Here is a 17,466-nt window from a genome sequence, read left to right as displayed (position 1 = left end):
AGGAGCAAGGATGGAGGGCAGAAGTGGATTCAAGAAATAATAAGATTTAGGAGGGGGGGGTCCCAGGTTGTGGGGACAACTAGACAGGGAGCCAGGGTCTCAAGTGGGTGACCAGGGGGCTGTGGCTTGTCCAGCAGGGAGGGTCAGGCACAGGCCACAGGGGTGCTTACCTGAAAAGCCTGTGGGCAGAAGAGCCCGGGACCCCCAGCTGCACAGCACGGAGACCAGGCGTCCAGCAGCCCTGGGGGTGGGAGACAGGGGTCCCCACCAGAGACCTGCAACCCCAGGGAGGAGGGGCAGAGGGGCAGGCTGACACACACACACTCAGGTGCAAGCATGTACAAACACCTGTGTCTGGACACTCCTGTGCAAGCACACATGTGTCCACACACACGCTCACAGAGACACATAAGGGACAAGCCTCCATGGGAGAGCCTGGCACGTGCAGGCACATGCAAACACACACAGAGGCACACACAGGCACATGTGCACACACATGCATGTATGCACATGCACACAGGAACACGTGCATACACACACATGTATGCATGTGCACACAGGCGCACACGCACTGGAGGCTTCATCTCAGCCCCTCTTCTCCCAGAAGCAGGTCCCACTGAGGCCCTGACCTCCCTTCCTCAAAGTCAGGCCCTGAGCCGCCCAGGCCTGCGTTTGTTGTTGGCAGAAATCATTCATGAGTGGCACACAGTGAGAACCAAAAAACATGCTGCGTGGATTTCAGTCCTTAAACCTGCAATAGGCATAGTGGCAGCCCAGCCTGAGAAATAGCCCAGACACTCCAGAGCTGGGAGGAAGTGGGCTGGGGGGCCCAGGGCTCCGCTCAACACCTGAGCCCTTCGTGTGAATCAGCCCAGACTAACCAGGAAGAACTACCTGGCTGCCAGGGAGACACCACGTCTGTCCGGTAACTGCACTGACATTTATGGTTATAAGACCAGCTCAGAGGACACTGTTGTGGGTTGAACTGTGTCCCCCGAAAAGATACGTTGAAGCCCTAACTCCAGGCACCGGTGAATGTGGCCCTATTTAGAAATTGTACTACATATTTGCAGATGTAACACAAGATGATTGATGTCTATGGAAAGAGAGAAATTTAGACACGGACACGCAGAGGCACAGGGGAGAAGACCAGGTAACAGCAGACGCAGAGGCTGCAGTGATGTGTCCACAGACCAACGGACACCAAGGATTGCTGGCAGCCCCGGAGGCCAGGAGAAGCCATGGGACAGAGTCTTTCCAAGGGCTTCCAGAAGGAACCAACCCTGCCTCGTGGTCCTGCTGACGCCTTGATTTCAGACTCCCAGCCTCAGGAACTGTCAAAGAAGCCATTTCTACTGTTTAAAACCATCCAGTTTGTGATAGTTTGTCATGGAAGCTGTAGGAAACTCGTACGGACACCCATTTTACAGGCGAGCTGTCCAACGTCAGGCAAGCTCCTGCGACCACTCTGACACCATCTTCTGCTCTCACATCCACTCACTCTGGCCTTCGTGCCCTCTCCATGCCAGACACACCTCCTCCAGGCCCCTACACCTGCTGTCCCTCTGCCAGGCATGCACTTCCCCAAGTGTCTGCAGGGTCACCCCTTCACCTCCTCACAGAAACTGGCCAGATGTTACCTCTGGGAGCCCCTCCCTCATTGTCATATACACACCCTCACCCCGGGCGCCCCATCCCCTAGCGTGCTTTATTTTCCTCCAATCTCTATCAATTTTTCTACCAATCTCTAGTATACCACATAATTTACTTTTTGTAGTTATGTCTGGAATTTACTTTAAAATATTTAGCACAAACAGTGCCAAAGGAGGAAACTAAAATCCTCTCTGGGTGAAGGTGAGCTTTCCCTAGTCCTCAGTTACGTCCAAGAATATTCGCAAACACAGTAGCTGGCACACTCTTTTAAATATCTAGGCACCCAAAGGAAAAATGCTGCATAAATAAAAACCAGCAGAAGCAAAAGAGAAAAGAAAAAGACGCACAGGGCTGCCCCTGAGGGAGCACTCAGACACACGCGTCAACATCGCCACGCTTGACTGGCTCACCACTCGGGGACAGAAGGGGCCAGGCTGAGAATTCTGACAGAGAATCAGAAACCATTAAGAAACTTAACATAAACAAACTCTAGACCTGGGAAAAAACCTGAAAGAATGGACTCAATGAATGGACTGGTATTTTTTAAGTGTACGTTTTGGTGAGGAAGATTAGCCCTGAGCTAACATCTGTTGCCAATCTCTCTCTTTTTTTTCTTCTCCCCATACATACGCCCCAGTACACAGTTGTATATTCTAGTATATTCTAGTTGTGAGTGCCCCTGGTTGTGCTATGTCAGATGCAGCCTCAGCATGGCTTGATGAGTTGCGCTAGGTCCATGCTCAGGATCCAAACCAGTGAACCCCGGGCCACCAAAGCAGAATGTGTGAACTTAACCACTCAGCCACAGGGCCGGGCCCTCAATGAATGGATTTAATGATAGGTTAGACACAGCTAAAGAGGAAATTCATGAACTGGAAGATAGACCATATCAAAATATCCAGAATAAAGTATAAAAAGGAAAAACAGACAAGAGGATGAAAGAGAGGGAAGACAATCTGAGCAGACCTGTCACAGGGGTGATGGAAGCTGCAGCAGGAGAGAGAGCGGACTGAAGCGACACCTGAAGAAGCAACAGCTGAGAGCTTCCCGGGACTGATTCTCAAACACAAGCCATGGATTCCAGAAGCTGAATAAACTTCCAAACTGGCACAGAGGAAGATGAACTAATGAGAATAATTAATCAATACAAAATAAGAGAGAAGAGAGAAACAGCACAGAGCAAGCAGGAAAACAGAAAGCACTGAACAAATGGTAGACTTAATGCAAATTTTTCGGTAATTGAACTAAATATAAATGGACTAAATACCCCAATTAAAACACAAGATTGTTACACTGGATTTTATTTATGTCTATATCTATACAGTACCATTTATAAGAACTGCATCCTACATACAAGGTTATAGGAAGGTTAAAAATAAAAGAGTGAAAAGACTTGCAACAAAAATGCTAAAAAAAATAGGTGTGACTATATTAACATCAAATAATGCGGATCTTATGATGAATGGATGAAATGTTGTATATACGTACAATGGAATATTACTCAGCCATAAAAAAGAAGGGAATCTTGCCATTTGTTACCACATGGATAGACCTCAAGGGCATTATGCCAAGTGAAATAAGTCAGACAGAGAAAGACAAGTACTGTATGATCTCACTTATATGTGGAATCTAAAACAAAAAAAAAAAAACGAAACATAACTCATAGGTACAGAGAAGAGATTGGTGGTTGCCAGGCGTGGGGGTGGGGAGTGAGTGAAATGGATGAAGGGAGTCAGGCTCAGACTTCCAGTTATAAATAACTAAGTTCTAGGACATAATGTACACCTGGTGACTATAGTCAATAATACTGTATTGCATATTTGAAAGCTGCTAAGAGAGTAAATCTTAAAAGTTCTCATTACAAGAAAAAAAGTTTTGTAACCATGTATGATGACAGGTGGTGACTAGACTGGTTGTGGTGATCATTTCACAATACATACAAATATCAAATCACTATACTGTACACCTGAAACTAACATAATGTTATATGTCAATTATACTTCAATTAAAAACAAAAAGAATTGAATCTATAATTTAAAACCTTCCTACAGAAAAAAAAAAGGCTCAGGTCCAAAGGGGCAAATGACTCCACCAGAGAACTCTACTAAACATTTAAGGAAGAAATCATATGAATTTTACAAGAATTCTTCCAGAGAATAGAAAAAGAAGAAATACATCCCAATTGTTTCATGAAGTGAGCGTAACCTTGATACGAGGATACCATGAGAAAGACAAATTACCAGCCAGTGAAAATAGATGCAAAAATCCTTCCACAAAATACCAGCAGGGCAAATCGAGCAATATTTGCAAAAGATAATGCATCACAGTCGGGTGGATTTACTCCAAGACTGTAAAATTAGTTCAACACTAAAAATTTATCAATATAATCTAACACAGTAACAGAATAAAGAAGATCATATAGTCATCTTAATAGAGGCAGAAAAAGGTATTTGAGAGGCCGGCCCCGTGGCCGAGTGGTTAAGTTCGCGCGCTCCGCTGCAGTGGCCCGGGGTTTCGCTGGTTCAGATCCTGGGCGTGGCTGTGGCACCTCTCATCAAGCCGTACTGAGGCAGCATCCCACATGCCACAACTAAAAGGACCCACAACTAAGAATATACAACTATGCACCCAGGGGCTTGGGGGAGAAAAAAGAAACAAAATTTTTTTTTTTTTTTAAAGATTTTTATTTTTTTCCTTTTTCTCCCCAAAGCCCCCCAGTACATAGTTGTCTATTCTTCGTTGTGGGTCCTTCTGGTTGTGGCATGTGGGACGCTGCCTCAGCGTGGTCTGACGAGCAGTGCCATGTCCGCACCCAGGATTCGAACCAACGAAACACTGGGCCGCCTGCAGCGGAGCGCGCGAACTTAACCACTCGGCCACGGGGCCAGCCCCAAGAAACAAAATTTTTAAAAGGAAAAAAGGTGTTTGATAAAATTCAACGTCTGTTTGTGATTTTAAAAGAACACTTCACAAATTAGCAATAGAAGGGAACGTCATCAATCTACAGAAGCCTACAGCAAAATGACACTTACTGGTGAAGCGGGCCATCTCCCCCTGGGAACCAACAGAGAGGACTGTTGTTACACCTCTGCTCGAGGCTGCCCTGGGCGTCCTGGCATGGGCAACGCAGAGGTCAAGCTGCTGTTATTCTCAGATAGTGCGATTGCTGAGGAGGCAACCCAAACAAGCTACAGATTAGAATTACTAAGTAGGTTTAGCAAGGTTGCTGGTACAAGGTTCTTATACAAAAGCCTATTTCATTCCTACAGGCCAGCGCTAAACAGAAAACATTTTTACAAAGATACAATTTACAATAGCACCACAAAATATCAAACATTCATGATAAATAGAACAAAAGATACCTGAGACCTCCTCAGAGAAAACTATAAAATATTACTGAGAGAACTGAAAGAGAACCTGAATATAGAGAAGGATATTCATGTTGAAGGGTTAGAAGACCGTCCTCATAAAGATTCGTGCATGTGTAGATTCAGCGCCCTCCCAATCAAACCCCCACAAGACTTTTCAGGCACACGGCAAGCTGAGTCTAAAATGTGTATGGAAATACGAAGAGCTAAGAACAGCCAACGGGCTCCTGAAGGAAAGGGAGGGAGGGGCGAGCTTCGAACATCGGGACTTCTAGGTTATTGACAGGCCAGTACGGTTACAAGGTGGACAAGTGGAATGGAAAAGACACAAGCTCACACATGGGCGCACTTCACGTGATGGAAATCAAAATGGCAAAGCTGAGGCGAGAGACTCTTTCCAATAAGTGGAGCCTGGTCAGTTGGACACCTACACGGGGGAAAATACAAAATTTAACATTCGCCTGTCACCCGACCCAGCAATTCCACGTCTAAATACAGACCCAGCAAAAGCACGGGCACATGTGTAATGGGAAACTTGAACAAAACATGTCCCAAGCAACCTTGTTCATAACATCCTGATCAAGAAACAACCCAAATGTCCGGCCACTGCGGGAAGGGAAACTGTGGTGAACTCGTGTTATTTACTACCATCAAGTAACAATAATGAACAAATTCCCACCACCCAGAATAATGAGGTTCGATCTTGCAAACTATGAGGGGGAAAAGCCAAACACAAAAGAGAATATACACAGTGTGATTGCATTTATACAAATTGCCAAAAAAGGAAAAAATGAGCAAAATGAAACTATATATTTAATGACATATGCTTAGGTGGTAAAACTATATTAAAAAAGAAAAAAAGCACAGCAATAATCCTATAAACGCAGGACAGTGACCACCATGCGGCGCGGGAGGGGTCCATTACTGGAAGGCGGCTCCGGGAGGCACTGGGGTGGAACGCTCCCTGCCGTCCACTCTGTGTCAGACCTGAGGGGCGCTCCTCGTGCCCTGCCCTTCTCTCTACAGATGCCATGACTGACAGCTCACTGCACGTGTCCCAGCAGCCACTCTCTGGCACCCCCGTGTCTGCCCTCAAGGGCTGTGACACCCACTAGCTGGGGTTGGCTGCCCTACATGCTGACAGTTGGTCTGTGTCCCGCCAGAGGCAGGCTCACAGGCGTCTCCTGGCACTGAACGGGCATCCATGCCCAATCTCATTGGTGGACCCACGGCCCTCACGCCCAGCTCTGAGCTCCGGGGCCAAGAGCTTACCAGGCAGGGGCAGCAAAGACCACCAGAGGGCGCAAGCTCCGCCATCAGGGTTAGAGAGACTGTGCTCACAGTGATGGCGTCAAATCAGAGTTGGGGGGGTGGGGTTGTCCTCAGGAGCAAGAGGACGCCGGTCCCCTTACTCACCTCTAACAGGGGCCCTGCCCTGGCTCCACCCAAGAACCCTGGTCTTTCTCAAGCTCTCCAAGTGTGAGGAGCGAGTACTCCCAGTCAGGCAGTGACGGAGTGGGGCGGCAGGCCTGGGGACGCTTGTCCGTGGTGACCTCACCCCTTCCCGCCCAAGCACGCAAAGAAGCATCGTGTCCAGAGCAGTTGCCCCAGGAGGCAAGGTGGGCACTCACGCTGACTGCGCAGACCACGTGGGGCAGTGTGTGACCGGGAGGCAGACCCCTCTCGCTCCCTCTGCGTCTCAGCCTCCTTGGAACTGTGAGTTCGCTCACGCTCCAAGCTTATGACTCCGCTGTACATTTGTGTGATTGCAACAAGATGGCAGATCAACGCAACATCTGTGAGTGAAAGGAAATACACTGGTCTGGACCATGGGAAAGCAGAAGCCACACCAAGTTACTTCAGCAGAGAAGCTCCCAGATTGAGTTCTCAGACGTTGGAGGCTGCTCAGAGGGCTGGAGAGAGGGCTGATCAGAGGGAGGAGGCCAATCAGAGGGAGGAGGGCTGATCAGAGGGAGGAGGGCCAATCAGAGGGATGAGGGGTGATCAGAAGGCTGAAGGAAGGGCTGATCAGAGGAGGGAGGGCTGATCAGAGGGAGGAGAGCTGATCAGAGAGCTGGAGGGAGGGCTGATCAGAGGAAGGCAGGCCAATCAGAGTGAGGAGGGCTGATCAGAGGGAGGAGGCTGATCAGAGGGAGGAGGCAAATCAGAGGGAGGAGGACCAATCAGAGGGAGAAGGGCTGATCACAGGAATGAGGCCTATTAGAGGGAGGAGCGCTGATCAGAGGAAGGAGGGCTGATCAGAGGGAGGAGGGTTAATCAGAGGGAGGAGGGCACCTCAGAGGGAGGAGGGCACCTCAGAGGGAGGAGGGCTGATCAGAGGGCTAGAAGGCAAAAAGGGAGCATGAGGTTCCCTGGGAACAGTAATACAGGAAGCAGCCTCTGCGCCTGGGGTGGGTGTGCAAAGGGAAAGGCGTGGGGCTGTTAGAACCTGGAACCCAGGCCTAGGTAGGGGTGGGGGGGTTGGCAGGTGGGCACAGCTTCACATGCTGGTTCTGGGAGTGTGGAGAAAACAGGACCCAACAGACCGCCCCCGCCCCAAGGGGAGAACAGCGGGAGGGGGCTCCTCCTACTCTCCAGAGCCCTCAGCGCCCCCTACAGGGAGAACAGGGCAGGACAAGGCAAGCCAGAGAGCAGAAACAAAGCAACAGCTGCAGTGACAGCTACAAAGTAGCAGCCAGAGGGACAGGCCGGCTCAGGCTCCCCCTGCAGAAGCAGGTCAGTGCTCCACCATCCTTGTCTGCTTGCCCCCACCTCCAAGAGAAAGTCATTTTCTTTGCCAAAGACTTCTATACTCCAAAATGAGTCTTAGAGTCACTGGAAACAAAAAAGAAGATTAATTTTTTTATTCATTAAATATTGGATTTATTAAAACTTACACGTGCATTTGTTGCAAAGAAATGTGACGAGGGACCTACAGAAACTTTCAAGCATAGAAATACATCACAGTAGGATAAAATTCTGGCCAAAATTAGATGACTATAATGAGTTTAAGGAAAGGTGTTATGATGAAGATTTCTGACTGTTAAAGAGAACTTGTTTCTGTGGGTTTTTCTAAAAGATTGATGATGGATATCAAAACCACTTTGGTATTTAGCTTCTTGGATAAATTTACAAGAGTGACTAACAGCTTTATTTCAAAATGTCGCTATTTATACCACACCAGAAATTACACTCCTTGCAATTATTTATGTTTTTTTATTTTTAAAAAAAATTTAGATATTGACTTCGGAATGGGAAAGTGGTCTGACAGCTTCTCAAAAATTTTTTAGGAAAAACAAGAGCCACAGCTCCGAAGACCCCTGCTCCATTCACCTCAGCACGCATGCTGGTCAAGCTGAGCGCCGACTGCGTGCCCTAACACAGGGGCAAGTCCCCATCTGGCAGCGAGATGTGGCTCAGAAGAACAGGACAAAGTCCTGACAGCGTCTGGGTGTGAAAAGGGCCCAGAGACCGGCGCAGAGCAGGCTTTGCAGGAGAAAGCGTCCATCAGGGGCTCCTGCCCTGAGCACTGGCCAGGAGAGAGGTCAGTGGGAGAGCTGCGGCCTGAGGCAGGGAGACAGGCTGAAGGGGTGCAGAAGAGGCGATGCAGGAGGGAGGTGCTGCAGGACAGAGGGCAGGGGGCTGAGAGTGAGTAGATTGGTCAGGAAAGACAGTAAGAAGACGGGGGCACCACCAAGTCATGGCCCTGGACAGTGGAGCTGACCGTACAGCCAGGAAGCCTCTGCAGGATTCAGAGAGCACGGGAGCATCCGCAGAAAGAAGGCATGCGGGCTGCACATGCCGGACAACCGGGGGTGAGGGGCCAGGAGGCCAGGTGGAGGGGCCATTCCACTGGTCTGTTGGTGAGGGCTCTTGGCCCTGTTTCGAACCGAGCTAGGGATTAACATCCGTTCTGCTTGGGTGTCCTTGTACCCATCTGTGCTGTCTCATGAGCTCTGGGAAGACTTGGAGTGCCTCATCTAGACTTGCTCTGAGCTCAAGAATCATGCCCTCATCCAACAATGTTAACTGAGTATCCACTACGTTCGAGGCACCAGGACACAGGGCCATCCCAAGCCCTTCCACGGAAAGCTCCCATAAATGCAGGCAAGTGTGCAAACTCTTGGTAAGACTGAAAAACTTCCAGCAGAAGAAGGTGCACATGGTTGCAGTTAACAAAGAAGACCAATGACCACAAGCTTTTAAGGGCAAGCAGGCAGGTAAGGGAAGGAACACAGCGCGCCCCGCCCCAGGCCCCGCCCCCCGGCACAACCCTGCTGGCACATCCCTGGTCCATGTCCATGAGCAGTTCTCTGCCTGACGGAGGAGATGGGACGCACCCACTAAGAGCTTTCAGGCTCCAGCAGCCAAAGCTGACTCAGCCGACGACGTCAACAGACCGTTTGTCCTGCATTTCACCCAAACTGCGTGCACCATTTCCTGAAGTAGACGATGTGTCGTCAGGCCCTGAGGCACTTGCAGTGTGACTGCTCCCTCAGTTATGGGGTCATCTTCACTCCTTAGGTTCAGTGTCTAAGTCCTCACCCCTGAACCCTGGGCCAGCTGCACGGTGACCCAAGAACCAGGTAACAAAGCCCACATCTTCCTCCATGGGGCCCCAGCAGCCTTTGCTTCGTGCCCACATCAGCCAAGATCCCCCCAGGGGGCTTAAGCTGGGTGGCAGGCAAGTGGTGTCAAGGCCACATGCAGGTTTCACCGGCCTTTTGTCACCAGCCCTGGACAAACAGAAGTGGTGGCCCCCCAGCCCCGAAGTAGAGGGACCCTGCAGCCAGGGTGTTGGGCTCTGCGGACCCAGGGTCCCGAGATAGACTGCAGCTGGAGCCCCAGGGTCAGCAGGGCCTGCCTGCCGCGGTCTCCTCCTTCTGAGGCCTCGTGTGGTGCCCACAGAGAGAGCTCAGGGGCAGCCTGCCCAAGTCATACATCTGTGGGTGCCTTTTCTCCAGCTCCTGTTGCCTCCACTCCCCCCTCTCCCTGCCTCCCGCCCTGGCTGCTGCTCCCACCTTCCAAACACCACAGGACCGGGGAGGCTGAACCCTGTTTCTGCTTCAGTTGACTTGAGTGGGCCCCAAGATCAGATTTTGCATAAGGTGAGGCTGCCCAGCACCCACCCTGGCCACCACCTTGATGCTTCACTGCCCACCTGTTTCTCCAGTGACTTGGGGATCCCTCACATCCTTGGGTGTCACACCCTAGGGCGAGGGCCATGGCAACCCAACCAAGGACAGAACGTTGCAAATCAGTGTCCCTGCCCAGTGCACCCCTGGACTGTGCAGGGCCTGCCGCCAGCTCTGCTTCATTTACACAAGGAGCATTTATGGAATGCCTGCTGTGTGCCTAGGCAGGCCACGCTGTGGGGATAGCACTGGCCACATGGGGGAGCTGACAGCCTGGCGGGCAGTGCCTGCTGTCCCTGGGAGCTCTGACCCATAGCTCTGCTCTCTGGGGGGGCACCCATGCCCACACAAGGCAATGAGATTACCATCCAGCCCCCTGTGGAAAGGGCCAAGGTGTGCTGTCTGGCCCTGTGCCAGGCTTGGAAGAGGGTCTCCTGGCTCTGCTGTGCCGGGGTAGGGATGTCCCGCTCTTTGCCCAACCACAGCCCCCAGCTTGGGGCAAGGCTCGCCTGGTGCTCAGGAAAGCCCAGGGAGGAGACCCTGATGGGCAGTGAGGGGTTAATCACCAGCCAGCAGGACTGCTAAATTGCGGGAGGGGTTGTCTGGTCTTTGGTTTCTATTCTACACCTAGAAGGCTGGCTGGCAAGGTGGGGATGAAGCTGTAATTGTTGGTCTTCACAAGGGGTCCGTGGGATGCTAACTCAAGAGAGGGGACAGGCTAGACCCCAGAAGCTCAGACGGGTCCCCTCCCCAGTACCCTGCCCAGCCCCCGCCCCGCCTGCCGCCTGCCCTGGCCTGGGCGCCTCTGCAGCCGCCACCCACAGCGGGGACTGCGGCAGCCCCGCCCCTGGGCCGGTGGGGCGGAAACAAGGAGGAGCCGGTGCTCTCCTTGGGGTGGGCCGCGGCCCTCGACCCCTCCGTGTGCCCAGGTGGGCAGAGACCCCGGTGGCACCCTGAGACCCCGCTCAGCACACTGGCCACACAAACGGCCCCGCCCCACACGGCGCCGAACCGCACAGGCCGCCCCACCCCCACCCCCAGTGCATCCCCCCAGAAAGCGGCCAACGGCCGGAAGGACAAAGTCCGGAGAACGCCGGCGGAGCCCCTAGTCGCCCCCAAGCGCGGGCCAAAGTGAGCTCCGCCTTGCGAGTGCCAGGCGCCCCCAGCCCCCCCCCCCCAGTTGCCCCCCCTGCCCCCGTCCCCTGCTCGGGTGACACTGCGGCAGGCGCGCGGGCGGGGCGCACCGGGGGCGGGGCGCCGGGGGCCGCGGGGGGCGGGCGGGGCGCGTTGCCATGGCGACCCGGCGCGCGTAGCCGGACCGGCCCCAGGCACAGGGGCGGCGCGCTGGAGCCAGACCCGGCCCGGGGCGCAGGGGCGCGGCCGGCAGCGGCAGGGAAGGCGCGCGGGGAGGGGGCGCGCGCGGAGCAGGGCGCGGGCGGCGGGTGCGTCCCGGCCCCCAGCTTGGAGGTCCCGGCGGCGGCCGAGTCTGTGCCGCCCAGGCGCTGGCAGGATGCAGGCCATGGAGCCGGCCGCGGCGGATCTTTACGAGGAGGACGGCAAGGACCTGGACTTCTATGACTTCGAGCCGCTCCCCACTCTGCCCGAGGACGAGGTGAGACCCTGCCCCATGGGGGAACCCCCCACCTTTCACCACCTTCCCCTCCGCGGAGAGTCGGGGGGAGGAGGCCTCCCGCTCCCCAGGCGCCTTGCCCGGGGGCCAGGTCCTAGCAGCAGGGAAACCCCCGCAGCATTTCTCACCCCCCATGTTTAACATTTTCCCCTGGAGGGGCCGGGACCCCTGAAATGCGGCGTGGGACAGCAGCGCGTGGGCTGTCCCTGCAGAAGTTGGCGCCCTGGGAGGGGGGCTCCTGATTACCAATGTGAGGTGGGCGAGTGTGGGGGAGAACGTGGGGGGCACTGTTGTCCTCCTTGCCAGTGGCCCTAGGAGGTTAGCAGGAGGCACCGGCCAGCAGAGCCCAATCAGGCCGGACCTTTCAGGAGATGGGGGAGCCATGACTGAGGGCTGCTTCCTGCTCACAAACGACAGCAGTGGCCTTCAGTCGGGAGCCGCAGCCGCAGCCCTGAGGGAGCCCCCTCCCCCAAGGTGCAGTGGGGCAGAAAGTCCTTGTCACTTTGGGCTTCTGGCCATTAACTGGCCGAGTGCCCACTGAGCCAGTTTGCCTGCGACTCAGGCAGAGAAGCCAGTTTGCACTTGGCCCGGGTGTGTCCCTGTAGCTCTGGCTGCCCCACAGCACCCCATCAGCTTGGGGTCAAATGAATACACTCCATGGCCCGTGAACAAGTCTGGCCCCCCCAGGAGAGGTGGCCCCTGAGGATGCAGCCGCTCCCAGGAAGAGCCTCTCATCTCCGGAGGCTGCGGGCTCCGAATGGAGAGCCTTCCAAACCCCCAGCAAGGCCCTGCCCCTACCCCCCGGCTTCTGTGCTCACTGTTGGGGAATGCCGGGTGCCTGCCCTCGAACCTGAGAGGTGCTGATGAAGACCCTGCACGTGCTGTCTAGGCAAGGCTGGCCGAGAATCCGCCCAGCCAGTGCCCTCCTAGAGTAGAGAAGGGGGTTCCTAATGACCAGGGCTGTGGTCCCCAGGGCCTCCCGCCCTCTGCCCGCCCCCAAGCCCACTTTCCCAGGAGAATCGGCTCTGAGGACGGAGGAGCTCATGTCCTCCCGGGTAGAGAGTCGTCTGGGGAAGCCTGCTGCCGGCCAGGAGGGAGCTGCGGAGGCAGTGCCCCCCCAACTTCCCCATGGTGGCCTGGATTTGGTGAGGGAGAAAACTGCAGAGAGGAGAGGCGAGGAATAAATAAACCAGTGGATATCTGCATGGCTTTGATAGAAAAAGAAGCGATGTACCCTGCCCATAGCCTTCAAAACCTCTCCCAGGGGACACGTTTCAGGGTATCTGTTAGAAGACGCACCTCCGAAATCACCATCCAGAGCAGACACAGAGCTTGACCCTCACACAGTCTCCTGTGGCTGCCGGCCCATGCTTGAGGGCCTGCTCTGTGCCCAACGCACCGAGTCGGTGACTGGCGCCAAACAGACAGAACAGGCAGAGCCAGGGTTTGGACACAGAGCCTCAGTCCTCAGCCCGTGCTCTGTCCTCCACCGTACCCCGATGCCTTCTCTGGTTAGAAGTGTCCCTGGTGCCTTTCTGGTTTGGAGCAGCCCCCAGCTGTGCACAGTGCGTGGAGTAGGGGGCCCCATCGTCCTATGATCCAGGTGAAGTGAGACGCCACCGCTGTAGTAGCATCCAGTGGGAAAGTTCAGGGGGGGCCCTTCAAGTTTCTCACACTCTCTCCAGAGAGAGAGGTGCTGCCTTTGGGTGAAAGAGGAGGTCTGTCCCCAGGGCTTGAGCCCTGGTGTGGGCCAGTGTCCTGTACCTGAGGACAAGCCTGGTCCAGACGTTGCCTCTTGCACATTTGGCTTGGTGGCTGTTGAAGGTTTTGATCTCCATCAGGGACGCGTGACTCTGTGCCTGCTACAGCACGGTGTAGTCAGAATGCATCCGAAAAAGCCATCCAGTGTAAGGTGAGGGGGAGCGAGGCTACAGCCTCATCCCAGGTGGGCCACGCTGAAGGAGCCACTGGAGAGAAACAGGACAGCGAGGACACAGGGCAGTTTCCAGGGAGGGATGGTGGGTGCCGGACCTGGCACTGTGCACACCACATGAAACAGAGGAATTCACTAATTCTGCAGCTAATTATGACTATTCAGTGCATAGCAAGGCCAAGAAACAGAACCCTGTGGGCCCCTCATGAGTCTCTGGAATGTCCCTCCTTGGTTGTGACCCCAAAGAAAATCCAAATGGCTGGTGAACAGATGACAAGATGTTTGAGTTCACTATAATCAGGAAACGCAAAATACACCCGCCGTGAATACCTTTCCACGAGTGCCAGGTTGGCGAGAACCAGAAAGCTGGACGGTGGCCCGAGCTGGCAGGGGCTGGCGCGGCGGTGGCCCTCCTGCCTTGCTGGTGGGAGTACGAAGTGGAACAGCTGCTTTGGAAAACAGCTTGGCATTCACTAGAGGAGTGGAAGAGGCCCGCACCCCGCGTCCCAGCAGTTTCCTCCGGGCGCGTGGCCCGTGAGCAATGATGCCTGTGTGAGCTCTTGGCTGGAAACCGCGGGGGCACATGGTGAGGGGGCCGGTTACCGCCCAGCGAGGTCCTGGAGGTTGCAGCCAGGCCCAGCCCCTGGCCACCTGCAGGCAGCACCGCTGCATCGATACGAGCAGGGACGCGGGATCAGGCGGGGCAGCCGAGGGCAGGGCAGTGGCTGCAGAGGAGGTGGACACCAGGCCGAGGGGAGGAGGGGGTGCCACTGGCCTTCAGGGTGTGAGCACGAGAGCGGCTTGCAGATGAAGGTGGCGCACTGGGCAGGGCACAGGCAAGGCGTCTCCCGGTCCCCAGACCCCTGGAGGAGTAGGAAGCGGCCTTCTCCCTCCCAAGTTCCGTGAGCGAATGTGGGCCAGGCGCTGGGCTCGGCTCAAGGATTCGAAGGTGCGTGGGGACCCTGTGGCTGCCAAGAGGAGCCTGCATCTGGGGGGGACCCTGTGGCTGCCAAGAGGAGCCTGCATCTGGGGGTCACCCTGTGAAGCAGTGGATATTCCCATGGTGCCCTGCAGGAGTCCGTATGATGTCGGTACCGAACGGCTCAGAGCAGCAGGCAGCTGGAGAACCAAGGAGAGCTTCGTGGTGGGGTCACGGTTATGAGTCGGGGGGTGCTTGAGGGCAAGCAGGCAGACCCTGGACAGGCAGTGTGCAGAGCTCCCCAGGCCTGGGGTCTGGCAGCGTGAAGGATCTGTCAGCAGGCTGGGGATTGCTGACAAATGTTCTCAGCAGCGGTTTCAGTTTTGTGCTGGCAGATCCTGTTAGCACGTTCAGGATTGAAGAAATTTGTTGGTTGTGAGAGGATGCGTGTGAACATGCAGCAGGGCCCATGTCCTCTCGTCAACCTGGCTCACGGTCTGGCTGAGTGGGGCGGTGTTTTCCAGTCCCAGAAGCCCCTGAACGGGCACACTGCTATAACCAGACAGCGGCCCTCTGGTGGGGAAGCTGCCCTGCCCTCTGGGACCCCTGGACTGGTAGACAAGGGGCTGCTCTGGGGACAGCCCGCCCCTGGGGGTCACGTCTGCCTGCCTTCCTGCCCCTCCTCCCAGCCAGGATGGAGGTTGAGTTTGTGTCTGCACAGTTGCAAGGTACGGACCACTCTTTCCTGCCCTACAAGGAGGTACTATAGTGGTCTCCACCCGCAGACCCACCACGGCCCACCAGGCAGCGCCTTGCTGGGGAATGGAGAGAGTAGAGTGCAAGGCTCCATGGGTTCAGCTGGATTTTGAAGAGGAGGCTGACTGTAGGCTGGCCGGCGATGACAAGGTCAGACCGTGTTGGCAGCGGCAAGAGGTGGCTGCAGTGTAGGGAGTCGCAATGCCCCAGCCTGCGTCCGGGCCCTGGTGGGTGCTGGGCTCGTGGGTGCCCTGGAGGCGGGGCAGGCAGACAGGCGTAGGCGGAGCCTTGGCCAGCTCTGCTCTTACAGCACGTCCCCCTCCTCTGAAATGTCTGCTGTGGCCGAGAAGCTCTTGTCGATTCTGCCCCGACACCCTGCAGCCCGTGAGCATGTTCCCCTGGGGCATAGACCTGGCCGTGAGGCTCAGAGCCCCTGGGGTCCTCTGGCAGCCTCTTCTGGAGGGGAGCACAGATGTACAGGCTGTCCACGTGGCTCCCATCTCTCAGGGTGGCCATGGGGCATCCACTGGAATTCTGACAGGGCCCCGTGAACTCAGAGAGCTGAGCGGCTGACATGTGCTGTCGGGTTGCTCTCCTCCTTGTCCCTGGCCCATTAGCGAAGGCCGGTCCAATACTCCTGCCTGCCCTACTTGGGCCGTGGATTCAGGCAAGAGAGGGTCCTTCCAACCTGGGCCAGAGGAGGGGGCTGGAGGGCAGGGCGAGAGGTCCTAGAGGACAGGTGACCATGGGGCCCAGGGTTCAACATCCTTCAGATGCGCAAGACCTCCCCTTGATAGGTCAGGGGAGCCAGTGTTGTCCCTTGGCCCTGTCCTGGAACCGTGCGGCAGTTGAACCCGCCTTCCTGTTGGAACAGCGGAGCTTTAGAAGGGCTGCAGCCATCCTATCCATAAGTGGAGGCCTCACCCACAGGGAAGCAGTGACTCAGGCCCCGTGGACGTCACCTCAAAAGCCATGCAGAGAATCCTCCTGTTTAGATGCTCCCACCATGAATCAGCCCCGGGACCACACGTCTGCAGCTTCCCTAAGGGGTGGGAGGTGCCTCCCCACTAACCGGCCATCTTCCCGCTGGGCAGAGTGGTGGGGAGGGGCCTGGACCTGAGCAGGAGTTATGCCTGGCCCATGAGATGCCCCCGTGGGCACACCTGACCTGGGCTCCCTCCTCTTGGCAGCACATCCAGTCGACAGCCGCACAAACAGGCGGCCTGCCGGCCGTGTGGGCGGCAGCAGCGGGTGTCAGAGAGGCCCCCGCGGTGGGCCTGACTCAGACTCACGTCGTGGGCTGGCTTCACTCTCCCAAATAGCACAAGCCCACGGGTCTTCAGGGTTGTTTATCAGTGTGTGCCTCTGCGCATGTTTACATACGTGTGTGTGAGTGTGTGTACATGTGGTTGCACATGTGATGTGTCTGGGTACACGTGCAGTGTGCGTCTTTGTGTGTGTGCATGACTGCAGGTGTACCTGTGTGTACACACGTGTGTTGTGTGGGTGTGTGGGTGCATGCACATGTGTATTTGCACGCACACATGTGTGCACACAGTGTCCAGGCGCCTCTTTAACCAGGGCCCGTGGGCATGCTGGAGCGCTGGGCTCCCTGAGTCCTGGGGGGTCCCGGGCAACACAAAGTCAGAGAGACCTTTTATCAGGGCACCTCAGGAGCACAGCAGAGAGATTTCTGGGTCCACCCTCCTCCGCCACCCCAATCTCTGCTTTTACTCTGGTTTCTTCTGTTGAAACCCCATCCACCACCCTCGCGGGGACACGCATGGTCCTGACATCTGGCTGGGGGGTCTCAGAGCTGCTTCACATGGGGGCCCTGTGGCTGCTGCTTCCTGAGCCAGCTTCCCATGAGCTGCCTTCCCCTCATCCATCTACCCCACAAAGAAAGAGCTGGAGGGGTCTGGGGAGTGACGCCACTGAGCCCCCTCCCTGGGATCAGAGGAGGAGGCAAACGGTGCCATGCGCTGTCACAGGGGCACGGAGCAGACCCGCCGCTGGTCCCCTTCCATCACCCCACTGCCAAACCCTTAAAGCTCAGCAAGACCACACGGTGG

At 55.5% G+C, this 17,466-nt stretch overlaps 1 protein-coding gene across 9 annotated transcripts in view; it reads left to right on the top strand.

The window, feature by feature from the left end:
* Positions 1-11,455: 11,455 nt before the first annotated feature.
* KNDC1 (kinase non-catalytic C-lobe domain containing 1) overlaps positions 11,456-17,466 on the top strand; it is a 67,149-nt gene continuing 61,138 nt past the window's right edge. For 8 of the 9 annotated variants that reach the window (XR_011543328.1, XR_011543322.1, XR_011543324.1 and 5 more), the window contains exon 1: positions 11,519-11,768. Coding sequence is in view for 6 of the 9 variants with exons in the window: in XM_070631353.1 (XP_070487454.1) it covers positions 11,667-11,768 (102 nt within the window). In the remaining 3 variants the exon portion in view is untranslated. Of the gene's footprint in view, positions 11,769-17,466 lie in introns of all 9 variants that reach the window. The other variant, XM_070631375.1, reaches the window with a different exon arrangement.

Source organism: Equus przewalskii, chromosome 1 (genome assembly GCF_037783145.1).
Source record: "Equus przewalskii isolate Varuska chromosome 1, EquPr2, whole genome shotgun sequence".
In the NCBI taxonomy this organism is placed as follows: Eukaryota; Metazoa; Chordata; class Mammalia; order Perissodactyla; family Equidae; genus Equus; species Equus przewalskii.
The sequence above is the reverse complement of the archived record's forward strand: the minus strand, read 5'-3'. Positions and strand labels throughout refer to the sequence as shown.